The 16108-nt window shown below is 31.5% G+C and overlaps 1 protein-coding gene across 2 annotated transcripts in view; it reads left to right on the top strand.

The window, feature by feature from the left end:
* Positions 1-16108, top strand: part of LOC127729842 (spermatogenesis-associated protein 48-like) — a 35344-nt gene that overhangs the window by 2123 nt on the left and 17113 nt on the right. Inside the window, exons 2-3 of one of the 2 annotated variants that reach the window (XM_052237760.1) lie at positions 6756-6817; positions 7635-7661. In XM_052237760.1, coding sequence (XP_052093720.1) covers positions 6756-6817; positions 7635-7661 — 89 coding nt within the window. The remainder of the gene's footprint in view (positions 1-6755; positions 6818-7634; positions 7662-16108) is intronic. The other variant, XM_052237761.1, reaches the window with a different exon arrangement.

Below are 16108 nucleotides of genomic sequence, written 5' to 3'. Positions count from 1 at the left end.
GTGCTCTACTATTATCCAACAAATGTCAGTATTTTAACTTAAAGAAAAGTCTTTAAGACATAATAAAATGATAGAAAACTTTCAATCTTGATTAAGATTTATCCCCTTTGAAACCCCATAACCATAATCTGATTACAGTATGCTGTATTTGGTTATTATTTTAATTGTGTATATGCAAGCCGTTGTTAGGACATTAAATGTATATATCGATTTCTTAATGATCCTTTATTATTTCTATATTGTATTCGAATAGGATTATAATAGTATACGAAAGTATACATGTATATGTTTGCCTAATAGCAGATTGAATTAACTTAATTATGAAACATAATGCTGTTTGTTGATATTAGACGTGAACACTGTGTGAGAGTTCTTGAATTGCTTTAGCACCGATCTTCTTGATTGTGGAACTGCAGTCATGCAAACAAAATTTAAAATATATAAAACAAGTTGCTTTCTTTAAAAAAAAAGAAAAGCAACACGTGAACCCCAGACAGCTGACTGGTCACTAAAAAGTGTTGCTGATTTTTTTTTTGGCTTTAGATTTGAAATAATTGACTGAATAGAATAAGGTACTGATGATGTTAAAACACCTCTATTGAAAATATGTAATTGTGTGTAGTTTCTTACATAAGTCAATTAAAAGCGATGTTGTATTTTTGTTGTAAATAGAAAAGTGTATACAGCTACCATATGAATTTACCTTTTAAGGCTTGACTGTTTTATTTATTACTTGGGAGTGTACATCAGTTTTTCTTCGTGTTTAATATGCATACAAAGTCCTAAAGCAAATTACACAGATCAATCGCAATATGAATTTAAGCACTCAGTTTGCTAAAATAATCTGGATGCATTCATTTCATCTGTCATACCTTCATATTTTGTTTCCTTGATGGATTCATTTATTTTTATACTCATTATTGAAGCTGTCATCTGTACTCATGGTACTCTGTTGTATAGAGAAATTGAAAGTCCAATTTCCATGTGAAGTGTAACTCTGTGGCATCCAACTTATAAGCAGGTTTCGTATTTTGTTTTTGAGAGTAACACACCAGCTCCATTGGGACCTTTTATATACTGACAATTATTTTGGTCTTTAAAAACTTCTCAAATTCTAAGGATTTCCTGAAGTTACTTTAATCAATCAAAATATTCTATAGGAAAAACTTAGTTCTGAAGAAGTTTTATGAATACCTGAATATGCTTTATTCTTTGAAGACATAATCTTTCAATCAGTTTAATTGAAGTCTGGAGCTGGCATGTCAGTAACTGCTAGTAGTCCTTTTTTAATTTATGTATCATTGTCGTTTTGCTTAGTTTCTTTTGTTACTTATTCTGACATCGGACTCGGACTTCTTTTAAACTGAGTTTTACTGTGCGTATTGCTGTGTGTTCGTTTATTTTACATTGGCTAGAGGTATCGGGGGAGTGTTGAGATCTCACAAATCATTTTTAACCCCGCCGCATTTTTGCGCCTGTTCCAAGTCAGGAGCCTCTGGTCTTTGTTAGTCTTGTATGTTTTTTTTTTTTATTTTAGTTCATTTATATGTTTTGGAGTTTAGTATGACGTCCATTTTCACTGAACTAGTACACATTTTTATTCAGGGGCCAGCTGAAGCCCGAATCCGGGTACGGGATTTTCTCGCTGTGTTGAAGACCATTGGTGGCCTTCGTCTGTTTTCTGCTCTTTGGTCGGGTTGTTGTCTCTTTTACATATTCCCCATTTCCATTCTCAATTTTATCTCAAAAGAACCAATTGATATTAAAAAAGGATATGTACCCTAAGTAGATATACAAAAATGTAGAGATGCCAGGATTGAAATGTTGTACGCCAGACGCGCATTTCGTCTACAAAAGACTCATCAGTGACGCTCCAATAAAAAATGTTAAAAAGGCCAAATAATGTATGAAATTGAGGGGCATTGAAGACCCAAAATTCCGAAACAAAGGTTTTGCCAAATACATCTAAGGTAATCTATGTATTCCTTGGGAAGAACATCCTTAGTATTTCGAAAATTTCAAAATTTATAATAGGACAGTCACTCTAAAAAAGAAAAAGGAAAGAGAAACAGCTAGAGGTCAGAATACCTTAACTTATGATGACCATGATTCATCGTCACATGTCCAGCTCTTACTGTCGTATCCTGAATTTAGATAAGAAATGCGAAAAAAATTTTTTTTAGAGTCCACGAGTGAAATTAATATTTATGCTTGAACGTGGTTTTCTTGCGCAAGAAAGCATACACACTGATACTCTGGATTATAATACACATTTGCGTCATCACGTATATTTATTCTAGGCTCGTATCTAATGCTTGTTGAATTCGGATGTCAAACTACCTACCTCAAGTGATTTGACTCCGGATTTATGACCATTTTATCCGAAATTTGTGTAAACGCAAACCTATGTTGTCTCGTGTGAACAGGTTGTAATATAATGTAAATAAACCAAGACGGGTGTATGATTCCTGGTCCACACAATGAATACATAATTTTCAACTGAATCGGACCATATTGAAAATATTAAGATGCTATAAGGTTAAACTATTAAAAACAAAACAAAAAGAATTGAAATTTAATTAACATACATTCCTGTCAATGAATCATTTCCGAAAATTTAAAAATATAATGTCAATAAAAACAAACATCAAATATTTACTGATGGACTTTTTATTTATTAAATCAATCTCTTCAAGTCTAAATTTCCATTATATGAATAAATTGCTATACAAAATATAAGCAGAAACTTATAAAACCATACTTAAACGAAATTAAATAACTAACGCAGTAATTAAATGGTTATTGTAAAATATTAAATACGTTTTTTTGTGAGATGCAAAGATTTAAAATCGTTGTGAAGTATTTTTTCATTCACTACAGGATAAATTTAACTAACATATTTGTACGCATCCCTGATAATTGGTGCTCATATGTTGCATATAATGTTCATAAATGTGTTAACTGTTCAGACTCAGAGACATGTCGGACATAATATAACATTATACATTATATTCTATTAATGACAAATTTAGTCTCAGTTTAAACTTAATTATGTTAATGAATATTTTCTTGGTCTGTTCGTTTATTTTAATGAAATTAAATAGTTTGAAAGAAATATTGTTTTGTTTAACTATAATTATGCTTTACAACCTTAGATAAATATTTATAACAACAACAACAACAAATAGTTTATTTACGTCTCACCATTAATATTACAATACATAACATAATACACGAATACATAAAACAATATAAAATATTATAGAATTATGAGAGACGGGATTAAAAAATATATATATATATTGAAAATTAATAATAATAAATATCAATGTACAGCTAGATTTAAAAATTTCCTTTATAACAGAAATATCGTTTTGTAAATTTTCTTCTTGCTTTCCGACATTTGCCCAGGTTGTGATTGAAGTACATAATGTCACGTGGTAAACGTTTAGAAATAATCAGTTTATTTTGAGACTTAATTTATGAGTACACTATTCCCAGGTTTATTGTCACAATGCACATTAACACGTTGTATTAAATACTACACACACAACGCGCACAGGGGCCGTCTCAAAGCATGAATTATATAATTGCGTTATCATTTTACTTGATATTTAATAAACATTCTGATTATTTCGAATCATTAAAATCACATATGTTCTGCCAAAAAAGCAAATAGGTGCCAATATATAAATGATTTTTACTGCAATCTAGTTTTATTTTTTTTTTAATTTTCCGATCTACATACGAACTTCGATTGTTGAACTATACAATGTCGCACGTGGTAGCCTATCCATTGAGGGACCGTACCAAAGACATAAACAACTAGCCTGGGATCCTGGCTCACTGCTCGACAGTAGAACTTACTATGTTAAAGGACGGCTAGAAAGTGAACCGCTTGAAAAACACCAAGTATATCGTAATACAAAATTCTACTTCCTGATTGGTCAATTTTGTTATGCCTTATGAATATTTATGATAAACGCAGAGCTCTTATGATAAACGTAACGACAATACAATATTTTCCCGCTTTACTATTCGAACCGCAGGAAAATACTATAAACGTTTGTGATTAAATCAGTTGAAGACGAACCACTAATTGCAAGTCAATTATATTTGGTATGCAGTAGTATAAGCCTTTGCAAGTCTTATTCTATTGAGATTATATGGCCCTGCCCCTCATCATGTTTCATTGACTTTGAAACTTTTACATAGTTTCGACAAGTTAAAGTATTTGTTTGGGTTAGTTTAAAGGGTACCACTTGTGATAAGTCAATGATATTTGGTATGCAGTTTTATAAGCATTGACATTTCTTATTTTCATGGAGGTAATTTGGCCCCGTCCATCAGTCATGGTCTCATTTACTTTTTAAATGTTGCTTAGTTTATATCATTTATATTAGTTTATTGTGATTAGGTCACTTTAAGGGGAATCACTAGGCCAATTAATGATATTTGGTATGTAGTTATATTAGTATTAAAATGTCTCGTATCCATTAACATAATATGGTAAGCCCCTCAGTTCAGTCATGGTTAATTGACTTTGGAATTTTTGCATAGTTTACATGTCAAAGTTTGTGATTAGTTTAGTTTAAATGAAATCACTTACTTAATAATGTATGATAAGTCTATGATATTTGGTATGCAGTTTTATAAGTATTGGCATTTCTCATTTCAATGGAGGTTATATATATTTTGGCCCTGCACCTTCAATCATGGTTCATGGACTTCGAATGTTTTGCCCAGTTTACATGTTTAAATATTGCCATTTAGATTCAACATTTGCATTAAACTATCAACATTTCAAATAGGCGATACACGATTTTGTGTCAATTAACAGTACTTGAGTTTTATAGATTTTTATCCTTGGCTTTCAAATATTCGGCTTTGAGCGTTCCTCATTCAAATCCAGAAAAGTGCTTCGGACGCATGAAATTTATAACGTGTTGTTTTCATTTTTTACAGCACTGGGTCGATACCTCTGCTATAGTGGACTATAAGTCCCCGAGGGTATCATAAGCTTAGTAGTCAGTACTTCGGTACTGACATGATTTATAACAAACCTTTCTAAAATTGTCCGTTTATAAATTTTTAAATTATAAAGAAACTAAGGTTTCAACTCCCTCAGGCAAAGTTGACCTTAGATGGATTTGGCTATTTTTTTAGGTCCTTTTTGGTCATATAGCTTTTCAACTGTTTCGGTTCTTATACACACTTGGCTTTCAAATATTCGGCTTTGAGCGTTCCTGATGAAGGTAAATCCAGAAAAGCGCTTCGGATGCATGAAATTTATAACGTGTTGTTTTCATTTTTGAAGTACTGTTACAGGAATATATATCTCGCATTCGTCGATGCTCCAAATGACGGGAACAATATTAAGTTTCGGCATAAATGAACCAGTTGTATGACATATATAACGGCATGTGTATCTAGTAAGACACGATAACGTAAAAATATGACACAAACTGGATGCACTAATTTGTATTATGTCGAACAAAGGTTTTGTTCTTGATCTATTATTCGTTTGTCTGTATTAAGTTTTTGAAATAGTGCATGTAAAGATCAAGAGTGACAGAAACATAAGTACTTTGATACAACTCAGAACTATCTACACCTCTGTAATTTTATCAGTGGTTTGATATCCACACGCAATGAAAACAATTATCAATTCCACTTTTTCAATAACATTTCTTCGTTTAAAAAATAAGTAGATTTTTTAAGATCATACAAAAATACAAAATGTCACATAAGCAATACTATCGAACGGAACTGTACAAGTGGATTTAACGGCAATATACATGTTAGCCTTTGTAATCAAGCTGTAGCAGGCTGAAGAGGACAATCAGTAAACGTATATACTTCGTTTACGACAAACTCTTGTTCAAAAGTTTAAATACGTCCTACTAGAATAGCCCGTTTTTTTAACATGGAATTTAAGACGCATACACATTCATACATAATTTCACCATATACATTTTTAAATTTATATGTTCAGTGTCCTTCAATAAGAGGTACAAAAAGAAGTCCATAAAACCTGACAAAATCAAACGCTCGACTTTATCAACCAATTGAGAGTTCTTGAATGCATTTATATTATTTGTTGTCCGTCCCTTTTAGCATATATTTCAAAGTTAAATGAAGTTGGTGTCACTCGCACCTTTTGTTTGTTTTCCTAAAATGTAACGTGCTTATTGCATTGGTGTGATTTTTATATTCTTTAAGGCTTCACGATATGACCCTCTTTTTTCCTAATTTGCGGTGCTTCTAAAAATGTTATAAAAAAGGTTCAGTTTCGCCCAAGAATTTTCATATTCTCAATGATTTCATAATGTTTGCGTTATGATTTGCAGAGTATTTGTATTGTCTCTAAATTTAATCTGATGTATTCATTCGGGTATATTTGCATCAAGAGACGTTTTTTTTTCCACACAATCACAAGGAAATTAACTTGTTCTTTGAGTGACAAGATTTAATATAATTCGCCTTTGGTTGTCAAATGATTTATACATGCTTTTATGATTTTTATTGAGTGTTTAGCAAATGGAAATGCTCATGAAAACACATGATACTGTACTACCACTTTCAGGGAACACGGGATATCTAGAATAAACTTCATCTGGTATACCTTGATGCCGATATCCTGCATACATGCAGGATATCGGCAATACTTTGGGAGACAAATTATATGGGGAAAAAATCATAGCATTAAAATTATAACCAAAACAACTTTTTCAAAGTTATTGTTGATTATTTAGGATGGACAAGTGATTATGACCCACGGAAACCTTCAGAAGATTCGACTAGGTGGCGATCAAAAGTAAGCATGTATATAGTTAGAAACAAATATCTTCTTGCTATTATTCATTGTAACCGTAATTTATTAAATGTCCGTGCTTTTACAAACAATAAGATAAAGTAAATACATTAGTATATTGCTTATTGTTGATAAAATGCGGGTACCAAAGCCTTTGTAGATTTCTAAGGTAATTCGTCAGGGTGTTAAGATAAAGATTTTACTTTTGTTTGCAAAGGTTATTACTACTATCATATTCTCATTTTTGTGGATATGTCATGCATATGAAATTCATTAATACAGATGTATACTGAAACTGTGCGTGAAAGATCAATTATTATTTTATTAATGTGCTGTGACCAACGTTGCATGCACATTTACAACAAAACTTTATATCTATATGCTATGAAGCTAGCTGGAAAGCTTCTGTATAATTAATATCACAAAGCCGATGAGCTGGATCTCTTTATTGTACAGCGAAAAGTCGATAGGCTAAATTTATCATTAGCCGAACAAGCTGAATCTCTTTATTATATATATACAGCAGACAAAGGGAGAAGTTCAGATATATATCATCATGCTGGAAACTTTCCTCTCTGTCATGCCAAACTGTATATAGAAAGTTTGATTACTGTAATGCAAACTAGCATGCTGGACCTATATCATCTAGCTGAAAAGTTAGACTTTTAATATATTTTGGCAAGCTAAATACATGTACCTATATTATTAAGCTTACAAGCTGAACCTATTGTAACGCTATCATCTCCCTTATACTGGATATCACGCTTATGATCTTTACTTGCTTTTATCACATGGGCTGACGAAAGAAAATCTATTACAGAATGGTCGTCGTGCAAAGGAATCCGAGGTAGAAATTTGAAGTGTTTCAATATACATGTATCTTAACTAATCTTTTATTGTGAACCTTTAACATGTTTAAAAGAATGCGTATCAAAATCGGTCACTTTCACTGAATGTAGGTATAATGTATATTTCATCTCACCTACGATATATCTTCATCATGCTATGGAAATGTAGGGGATATCTCATCTGTTCCTTAACTTCTCAACACATCAAATAACATCATGCAGTAAAAAGGCACATATACAATTACCTGTAGTATAATGAACAAACTTTATTAACAATACAAAAGTTCCAGAGAGAGAGAGAGAGAGACAAATACTTCAATTATATAAAAAGCTGTAACATTTATGCAAGATTTCCCCAGGAGAGTCGAAGACAAAAAGGCATTTTTTCATTTTGATTGGTCACAAAATTCGCAGATTTTTAAAGCAGACAAAATTTACTGTTCATATGTTCATGTAAAATTTAAGTGAATTGGCATGACAAATGTATAAAAAAAAAATACTTATTTATGCATTATTACATTGAATTTAATACTTAATTTACCCTTTTTGTTTAAGAATAACTGTAAAAACAAGATCCATTTTTGCCGAGTCGCGAATTTATTTATGTTGTGGAAGCCAGACATAGCGATCTTAGATTCCGTCGTCAACATTTAGGTTCCGTCTGTGGTTAAACATTTTTTTATACATCAATAACTTTGTCAAACCTTTATGGAGTTTTATGAAATTTGGACAGAAACTTTTTATGACCAAAAGACTATCTATAGCAAAAATTTAAAAATATTCCGTATTTTATAAATAAATGGAGTTAGTTTTTTTAGTTTTGTTTACGGTTTAAATTTAGATACAGTAAAAGGCTAAAGTGTATCAGTCAATTACTTTGTTACACCTTCAAGGAATTTTACCTAAGTTGGACAGAAGCATTTTTATGATCAAAAGACGATATCCATAGCAAAATATTTTTTTTTTGTTCATTTTTCCGTATTTTTCTGATAAAAGGGCTTATTTTTTGCAGTTACCTATATTTACCTATTAAACACAGTCTTGGTTAATTGGCAACCATACCACAACTCCTTATTTTCATATTGGATTAAAGTTTGATACACATCGATTACTTTGTCAAACCTTTATAAAATTTTATGAAACTGTGGCAGAAGCCTTTTTATGATTAAGAAATAATGTGTAAAGTAATATTTTAAAATATATTTTTTTCATTTTTCAGTATTTTACTGATAGATGGACTTTCTTTTTTTGCAGTCTTGGATTACATTTTTTAACATAGTAAATTTAAATTTTGTAATGAAACTTGGACAGAAGCTAATCTCCAAGATCAAGAAATAGCATCTAAAAAAGTTTTTTTTTTTTAAATTCTGTATTTTACTGATAAATAGACTATCTCACAAAACATGTTTAACCCCGCCGCATTTTTGCGCATGTTCCAAGTCAGGAGCCTCTGGCCTTTGTTAGTCTTGTATGTTTTTTAATTTTAGTTCATTTATATGTTTTGGAGTTTAGTGTGACGTCCATTTTCACTGAACTAGCCTCTTTCAACTGATTTTTATAGTTCGTTCTTATGTTGTACTGTTACACCACTGTCCCAGGTTAGGGGGAGGATTGGGATCCCGCTAACATGTTTAACCCCGCCACATTCTGTATGTATGTGCCTGTCCCAAGTCAGGAGCCTGTAATTCAGTGGTTGTGGTTTGTTTATGTGTTACATATTTGTTTTTCGTTCATTTTTTGTACATAAATTAGGACCGTTAGTTTTCTCGTTTGAATTGTTTTACATTGTCATTTCGGGGCCTTTTATAGCTGACTGTGCGGTATGGGCTTTGTTCATTGTTGAAGACCGTACGGTGACCTATAGTTGTTAATTTCTGTGTCATTTGGTCTCTTGTGGAGAGTTGTCTCATTGGCAATCATACCACATCTTCTTTTTTATTGTACACAATTTTATTTAGGGGCCAGCTGAGGACCACCTCCGGGTGCGGGATTTTCTCGCTGCGTTGACGACCCATTGGTGGCCTTCAGCTGGTGTCTGCTCTTTGGTCGGGTTGTTGTATCTTTGACATATTCCCCATTTCAATTCTCAATTTTAGTCAACATAATCTTTTTACACTAACATTCGATGGCGAAAGACAGTTCTGCAGAACCCTTGACGAATTTTTCTTATAGCAACTGAACATTTAATCTTGAACTTTTGGCAGGTTTATAAACAAATATATAGATGCATATGATTTAAACTATATTCTGACCGTGTTATCGTTGCCTCCTTTTCTCAGTGAATGTAAGTATGTAATACGCGCAGTCCAGATAATTCATTTTCTCTAACTCTTCGTCAATTTATCCCTTTCTGCACCCATTGTATAAAAATTTAATACTGGTTCTCTGTAACTATTTAAACTCTTACATAGGGAGTGTGGCACACATGGTCATCGATTTTCTTCAAACTTCACACACTTACTAGTCTTGATGAAACAAACAAAAAATGACAAAATTTTGGTTGCTATGCATATCGATTGCCATGGCGACCGATGACCAGTTTTACCTGTTCTGGATATCTATGATTTAAGCTGAAAAATGCTATTTTCAACATAATTTTTCATATTAAATGAATAAGAGACAGAATATTTTTTTATGGTTTTATTAAATATATGCATTTTATTAATGTAATTTAATAACTGATATTTTCATATCAATTTTCAATCATAACCACATATACCCCCTTTTTATGTGGTTTGCATTAGGTAAACAATACCCTTTTGAAGTAAAAGTCAACCATGAATTCATAAATACCATAATCTTATCTTATTAATGACGCGAAAAAGTCATGGGGAATTATGTCTCATTATTTTGTTACCATGGATACAAAATGCTTAGTTTGAATTTTTTCAGAAAAAAAAAATTTGAAAAATTTTGAAAAAAAATGTTTTAAAACCTAATTCTGCAGTCAGAAAAAATAAATAAATATACAATATGTAGAAATTATTGTAATCATTCAAATTTTAAACATATTCATATATAAAAGTATTATAGTTTAAACTGTGTTGCTATGGAAACAATTTCATGATGATACACAAGTTTAAAACAATTTTGAAAAAGTTTCAGTTAGTTTCTTAAATGTGCACAAAAGTAGGAAAACCAAAACACTTATCAAGTTTCATTGTATACACAAATGTGTATATATAAATAATTTTGCTAGTATAGTATATCGATAATGGTGTTACCACTTGAAGGAGACAAACACAATTTCTCTAATCTGGATAAAAGTGCTGATTATGAAGAAATTTCAGTCTGTTTTCGTGATCATTAAAAATATACAAGAAAAACAATTACTCAATCTAGAAAAAACAAATAAAATCATTTAAAAATTATATATATTCAATTGTGCAATATTTGCCATTGAATTCGTTGCCATGGAAACAAGCAGTCCATTTTCAAAATTACTGATGAGTGCTGATTTTTACAAATTCGTTTTAATGAACTTCGATACATATAGCAATGAATGTATACAATTTTGCTTACATTATGCAGGTTTTCTTGTATTTGAGAAATATTAATAATATTCCAGGCATTATTAGTGATAGTGTTGCAATAGAAACAACAAATTATATGCATAAACTTAGTAAACGCTTTAAAATAGACTAAATCTCTCATACAAAAACTCTCTTCTGTAAGTTTTCAATTTAATGCAGTTTCAAAGAACGATGGTTTTTACAAGTCAGTCCATCAACTATAATTATTCAAATGCTGTAGTGAAGATTAAAGATCAAAGTGCCACTTGGTGTTGACTGTTTGGAATTATAGCTTTTAGCTCCTAACTATTTATACATAATATTAAGAAGATACAATTAGAAAGTTGACAGTTCAAGAAAGGCCAAGCTTAAAATTGTTTGTGTGAGGCACAGAAAAAAATACTTTTCACAAATGAAAAAAAATCAATATCGTTGTTTTGTTTTGTTTTGTTTTTTTTTTTTGGGGGGGGGGGGGGGGTAAGATTTTGTAAAAAAGAAATGATCGATTAGTTGTGGTTTGCTTTATGTCAAGGGTCAAACATCTCAAAAAAAAGACATGCATATTTCAGAAGAGAACAAAATCAATTGATTTAAAAGGAACATTGTAGGCCCTGTGTTAGTCTACTGACCAAAAATTAATTAAAGGTAATAATTTGATACAATTCAACACAACAAAAAATAGAACAAAAAGAGTCGGACGTTGATCCTCTAAATAAATGATAATTGACCATCTAACCTTTCTTTCTATAAAGAAATAAATACCTACATTATGAGCTGTTTATTTTTCTTATTCATTCTTAAAACTCAATGTTGAAATCGCAAAGCATGTATAGCTATACGTTTTGAATAATATTTGTATTATTGGATGATGAGTATCTAGAAGAAGATCATTTTTGAGGTGAAGTTGAAAAAAAACAATTTCAGAAAGGTCCTGCAATAGGGGTAGGCTTGGATGAAGGCGGACAATATGAAATATCACTGGAAATTGGGATCAATTAGACAAGGACAGAAATTTTAACTGGTCAACTAGGGAGCCCCTAAAAGAATTAACGCAAGTTTTCTTTTGCAAACGAGTGGCATAACCAGCTAGGGCGGGTACAGTCGGCCGTCGACCCGATGGTCCCTGCTATCCATCCGACATATTTCTTGTTTGTCGTTCTGGCCTTGGAGGAATTTTCGAGATTTTCCAAAAAGTTCCATTTCCCTACGAGGACCCGCGGAAAATCTGTCAGCAGTCGGCTGCGGGTCTTACGACGAGCAGCGGGGGGGAAATATAACATCTAGACAATTTTCATATAAGGGGTCCCACTGACTGTCTCAAGAGAGGGCCCGCTACATACATGTTTCAGTGATTCCATATGTAATCAACCAAATGTTTCCAATGAAAGGAGGGGGGTAGGCCCTCAGGGCCCCCTGGATCCGACTAAGGAAGCACTATCTTAACATTAGTAATAGGCATTGGATTATTGAAATTTGAGAAAATAACGATTATCTTTATGGATTTTTAGCAGCAAATTAAAAAATATTGACAGTATGATAACTTTACACAGGGTAACGTTAAAAGAATTATATACATTTACATATAATTTGATTTTCAATGAAAGCCCATTACAGAAAGATGTTTCTCAAAATTAGTATATTGTCTTTCTTTTAACAAAAAAATTAGATTTTACTATGAAACAGGACTCAATGTTTATAAAATATTGTACATGTGACTTTTTGTCCGTGACTTTTTGTCTGTGACTTTCTGTCCTACATTCTGACAGTTATCATGACCAAGAAAAATGACTATATACCTATTTTTTATATGTAAAAGGCTTTGCATCAAATTTATAGAAACACTTAGATTGAAACATTAATATTATCTTTTAACAAAAAAAGTTTAGATTTTACTTTGAACAGGACTCAATGTTTATAACATATTATACATGTGACTTTTTGTCCGTGACTTTTTATCTGTGACTTTCTGTCCTACATTCTGACCGTTATCATGACCAGGAAAAATGACTTTATACCTATTTATATGTAATAGGCTTTGCATCAAATTTATAGAAACACTTAGATTGAACCATTAATTTTATCAAATAAGAAAATATAAAATGATTTTCAAACATATTAGCAAACGATAAATGTATTGACTTTCGGGAATATTTAAACTAAGACAAGGCTCTGGCATACCTCAAGTTAAGTCCGCGAATATATATTTTCACTTATATTTTATGAAAATATTTTAAACTGCCAAGATATCGTGCATACAGGGGCTCGGGCATACCTCAAGTAGTCCCCAAAATGTTTATTTGTTTGTTATGAAAATATTTAAAACTTCCAAGATATCCTGCACAAGGCTCAGGCATGCCTTAAGTAGGACGTGGAAATAATTATTTACTGTTAAGAAAATATTAAAAAACAAACTATATGGGATTTATCAACTTACATGTATTTATGGCCTACTTCACACCTTTTGTGTGTTACTTTATATTTGTGATCAAATGTGTCAAATTATAACCGGTAATGTACGACATAATTTACAACACAGTAAAATACAATACACTACCCAATACTATAAAAAGTTTAAATAACCCCGTGCTCGTCACAGTACCCTAAACTGTTTTCCCCAGGTTTTTTTTATTATTTGATAAAGACTTTACCATTCAATCTTAATGTTGTTTTTTTAATAAATTTTAAGCAAATCCTATAAGATATAAATAAGTATTAGGTAGTACAACAATCAGGACACAGTCAACGTTGGTCAGGTCAAGTTTTTTACCCAAAAACATATATTTTTCCTGTTGTTTTTTTTTATAAAATAACACAGAAAGTTTCATCGGTTAGGTAATTGCTGTTGTTGGTCAGGTCATTGTCAACGTTAGAAAGGTCACTTTTTCGGAATTTTTTAATAATTTTTTCCATATTTATAAATAAAATGATAAAATTTTATTATTATTTTAAATTTAACATAAATCTTTTAAGAAATAAAAACAGTTATTAGCATTTTCATTTGGTCCAATCATTGTCAGCATTGGTCAGGTCAAGTTTTATGAAGATTTAAAAAAGTTTTCAATATTTTTTTTCTTATATTTATGTATTAAATGGTCTAAATTTATTACAATTCAAATTTGACATGAATCCTTTGAGAAATAAAAAAAGTTATTAGCATTTTCGTTTTGGTCCAGTCATTAGTGTAACCCACCAAAGGGAGATAATTCGTATTGTGAGGAATATTGCACGATGATCATTTTTTAAAATTAATTTCACATGTTTCTAGGTAGATTCCCCATAACTTTTTTTGATTTTTGTTAAAAACAAGAATGAAATTAATAGTTTTTGTGTTTCTTTTTAATAGATGTAGCCGCATAATTTCACAGCACTACACCAAATATTGTATTTTTCTCAAAAATCCCAACTTTCTCCGCTGTTACCATGGTAACCAACCAATTGCAATATATATATCGGTTGGCATTATTTTTCTGACTAGGCTAATAGGATCTACATATCAGCCAATTTTCAGAAAGATCGGTGACTATGTGTGCTGAAAAAGTTTAAGTGGTTACAGAGAATGAGTATTAATCAACGTGTGGTTCATTTGATCTCAGTTATTCATTGGTTAAAATCCGATTATGACGTCGAGTTTTCTTGCTTTCCTCTGAATTTCCTATTGTGACGGCATGAAAAAAGGCGACCATGCCTGATGACGTCACATAGAAAGAACACATCTTTTTGCAGATCATTCGAAAAGACGGAATAAATTTGCCTGCGTATTGTTTGAAAATCATTAGAGAAACAGATTCCACCACCAAATCTCGTGTAATACGATATTTATCCACTCTCGACAGTTAAATTTTAAATATTTAAAACGCTCGGCGAGCCTCGCGTTTTAAATTTGAAAATTTAACTGTCTCGAGTGGATAAATATCGTATCACACTTGATGCAGTGGTAGAATCTATATATAACGTTTTACAACACCCCTTTATCGGTTGCTGATCATGCATATATAGTTGTATAATTTTAAACATTAACTAGATATCACAGATCTCTTAAAGATGAACAAAAATGTGTAATAACGTGTTTTATCTAATTAAAATGTATATACAAAAACCGTTCATATTGAGACATTGAGAAAATATCATATTGGTGACAAATGAAGTAGTTAATACTGATTGATCAGCATCCAGATAATTTTTTTTTTTGTTTTACCATGTTTACTGTCTCACCTTATGCATGTGAACATAATTTGCACGGGTTCATCACGATTCACATTTTTTCGGCGCGGGACACTTGCGCTTTTTCATAGGACATTTGCGCTTTTTTATGGACATTTGCGCTCCAATTTATAGGACATTTGCGCTTTTACAATATTTGCTTCCCATGAATGTCCATTGGACATTCGTGTTTAAAAGTCATATCATAGCACATTGATATAGTTAAAAGTAAACATTTTAAAGACATAAAAGACACGTATAGTCATCACAGATCAGTTTTCGCCTGATATCTGAAGCCCAAAGAATGAATAAAATTAGCTCTTGTAATCTGTTCTGACTCGTATTTCGCCCACATTTCAAATAAATATCTAGTTTCTCTTTCTCAATTCTTGACTCAAGATTTCAAGATTTTATTTCTTATAAATGTTAATGGTACAAAGAAAGATATTTTTGTATATAATATCATACCGATGAATAAGGCGCCTGTTAATAAAATTAACGAATTTTAATGTAATTAACCGACTGTTGTTCAATTATAAAAGTCCATCGTGACATGCACATTTTCCTTTACTAGTCTCTATAACTTTAGACTGTGTCAATGTGATCATACTAACGACAAATATAAGTTGAATTTATTTATGTTATGATTACAACTCATTAAAATTGCAGGTAGACGCCTATAGGTAAAATGCACAAATACAGGCGTATCAAAATTTAAAGCGCGTATGGAATGC

Source organism: Mytilus californianus, unplaced genomic scaffold (assembly GCF_021869535.1).
Source record: "Mytilus californianus isolate M0D057914Y unplaced genomic scaffold, xbMytCali1.0.p SCAF_2, whole genome shotgun sequence".
Lineage (NCBI taxonomy): Eukaryota > Metazoa > Mollusca > Bivalvia > Mytilida > Mytilidae > Mytilus > Mytilus californianus.
Note: the sequence above shows the minus strand (reverse complement) of the source record. Positions and strands in the feature narration are given on the sequence as shown.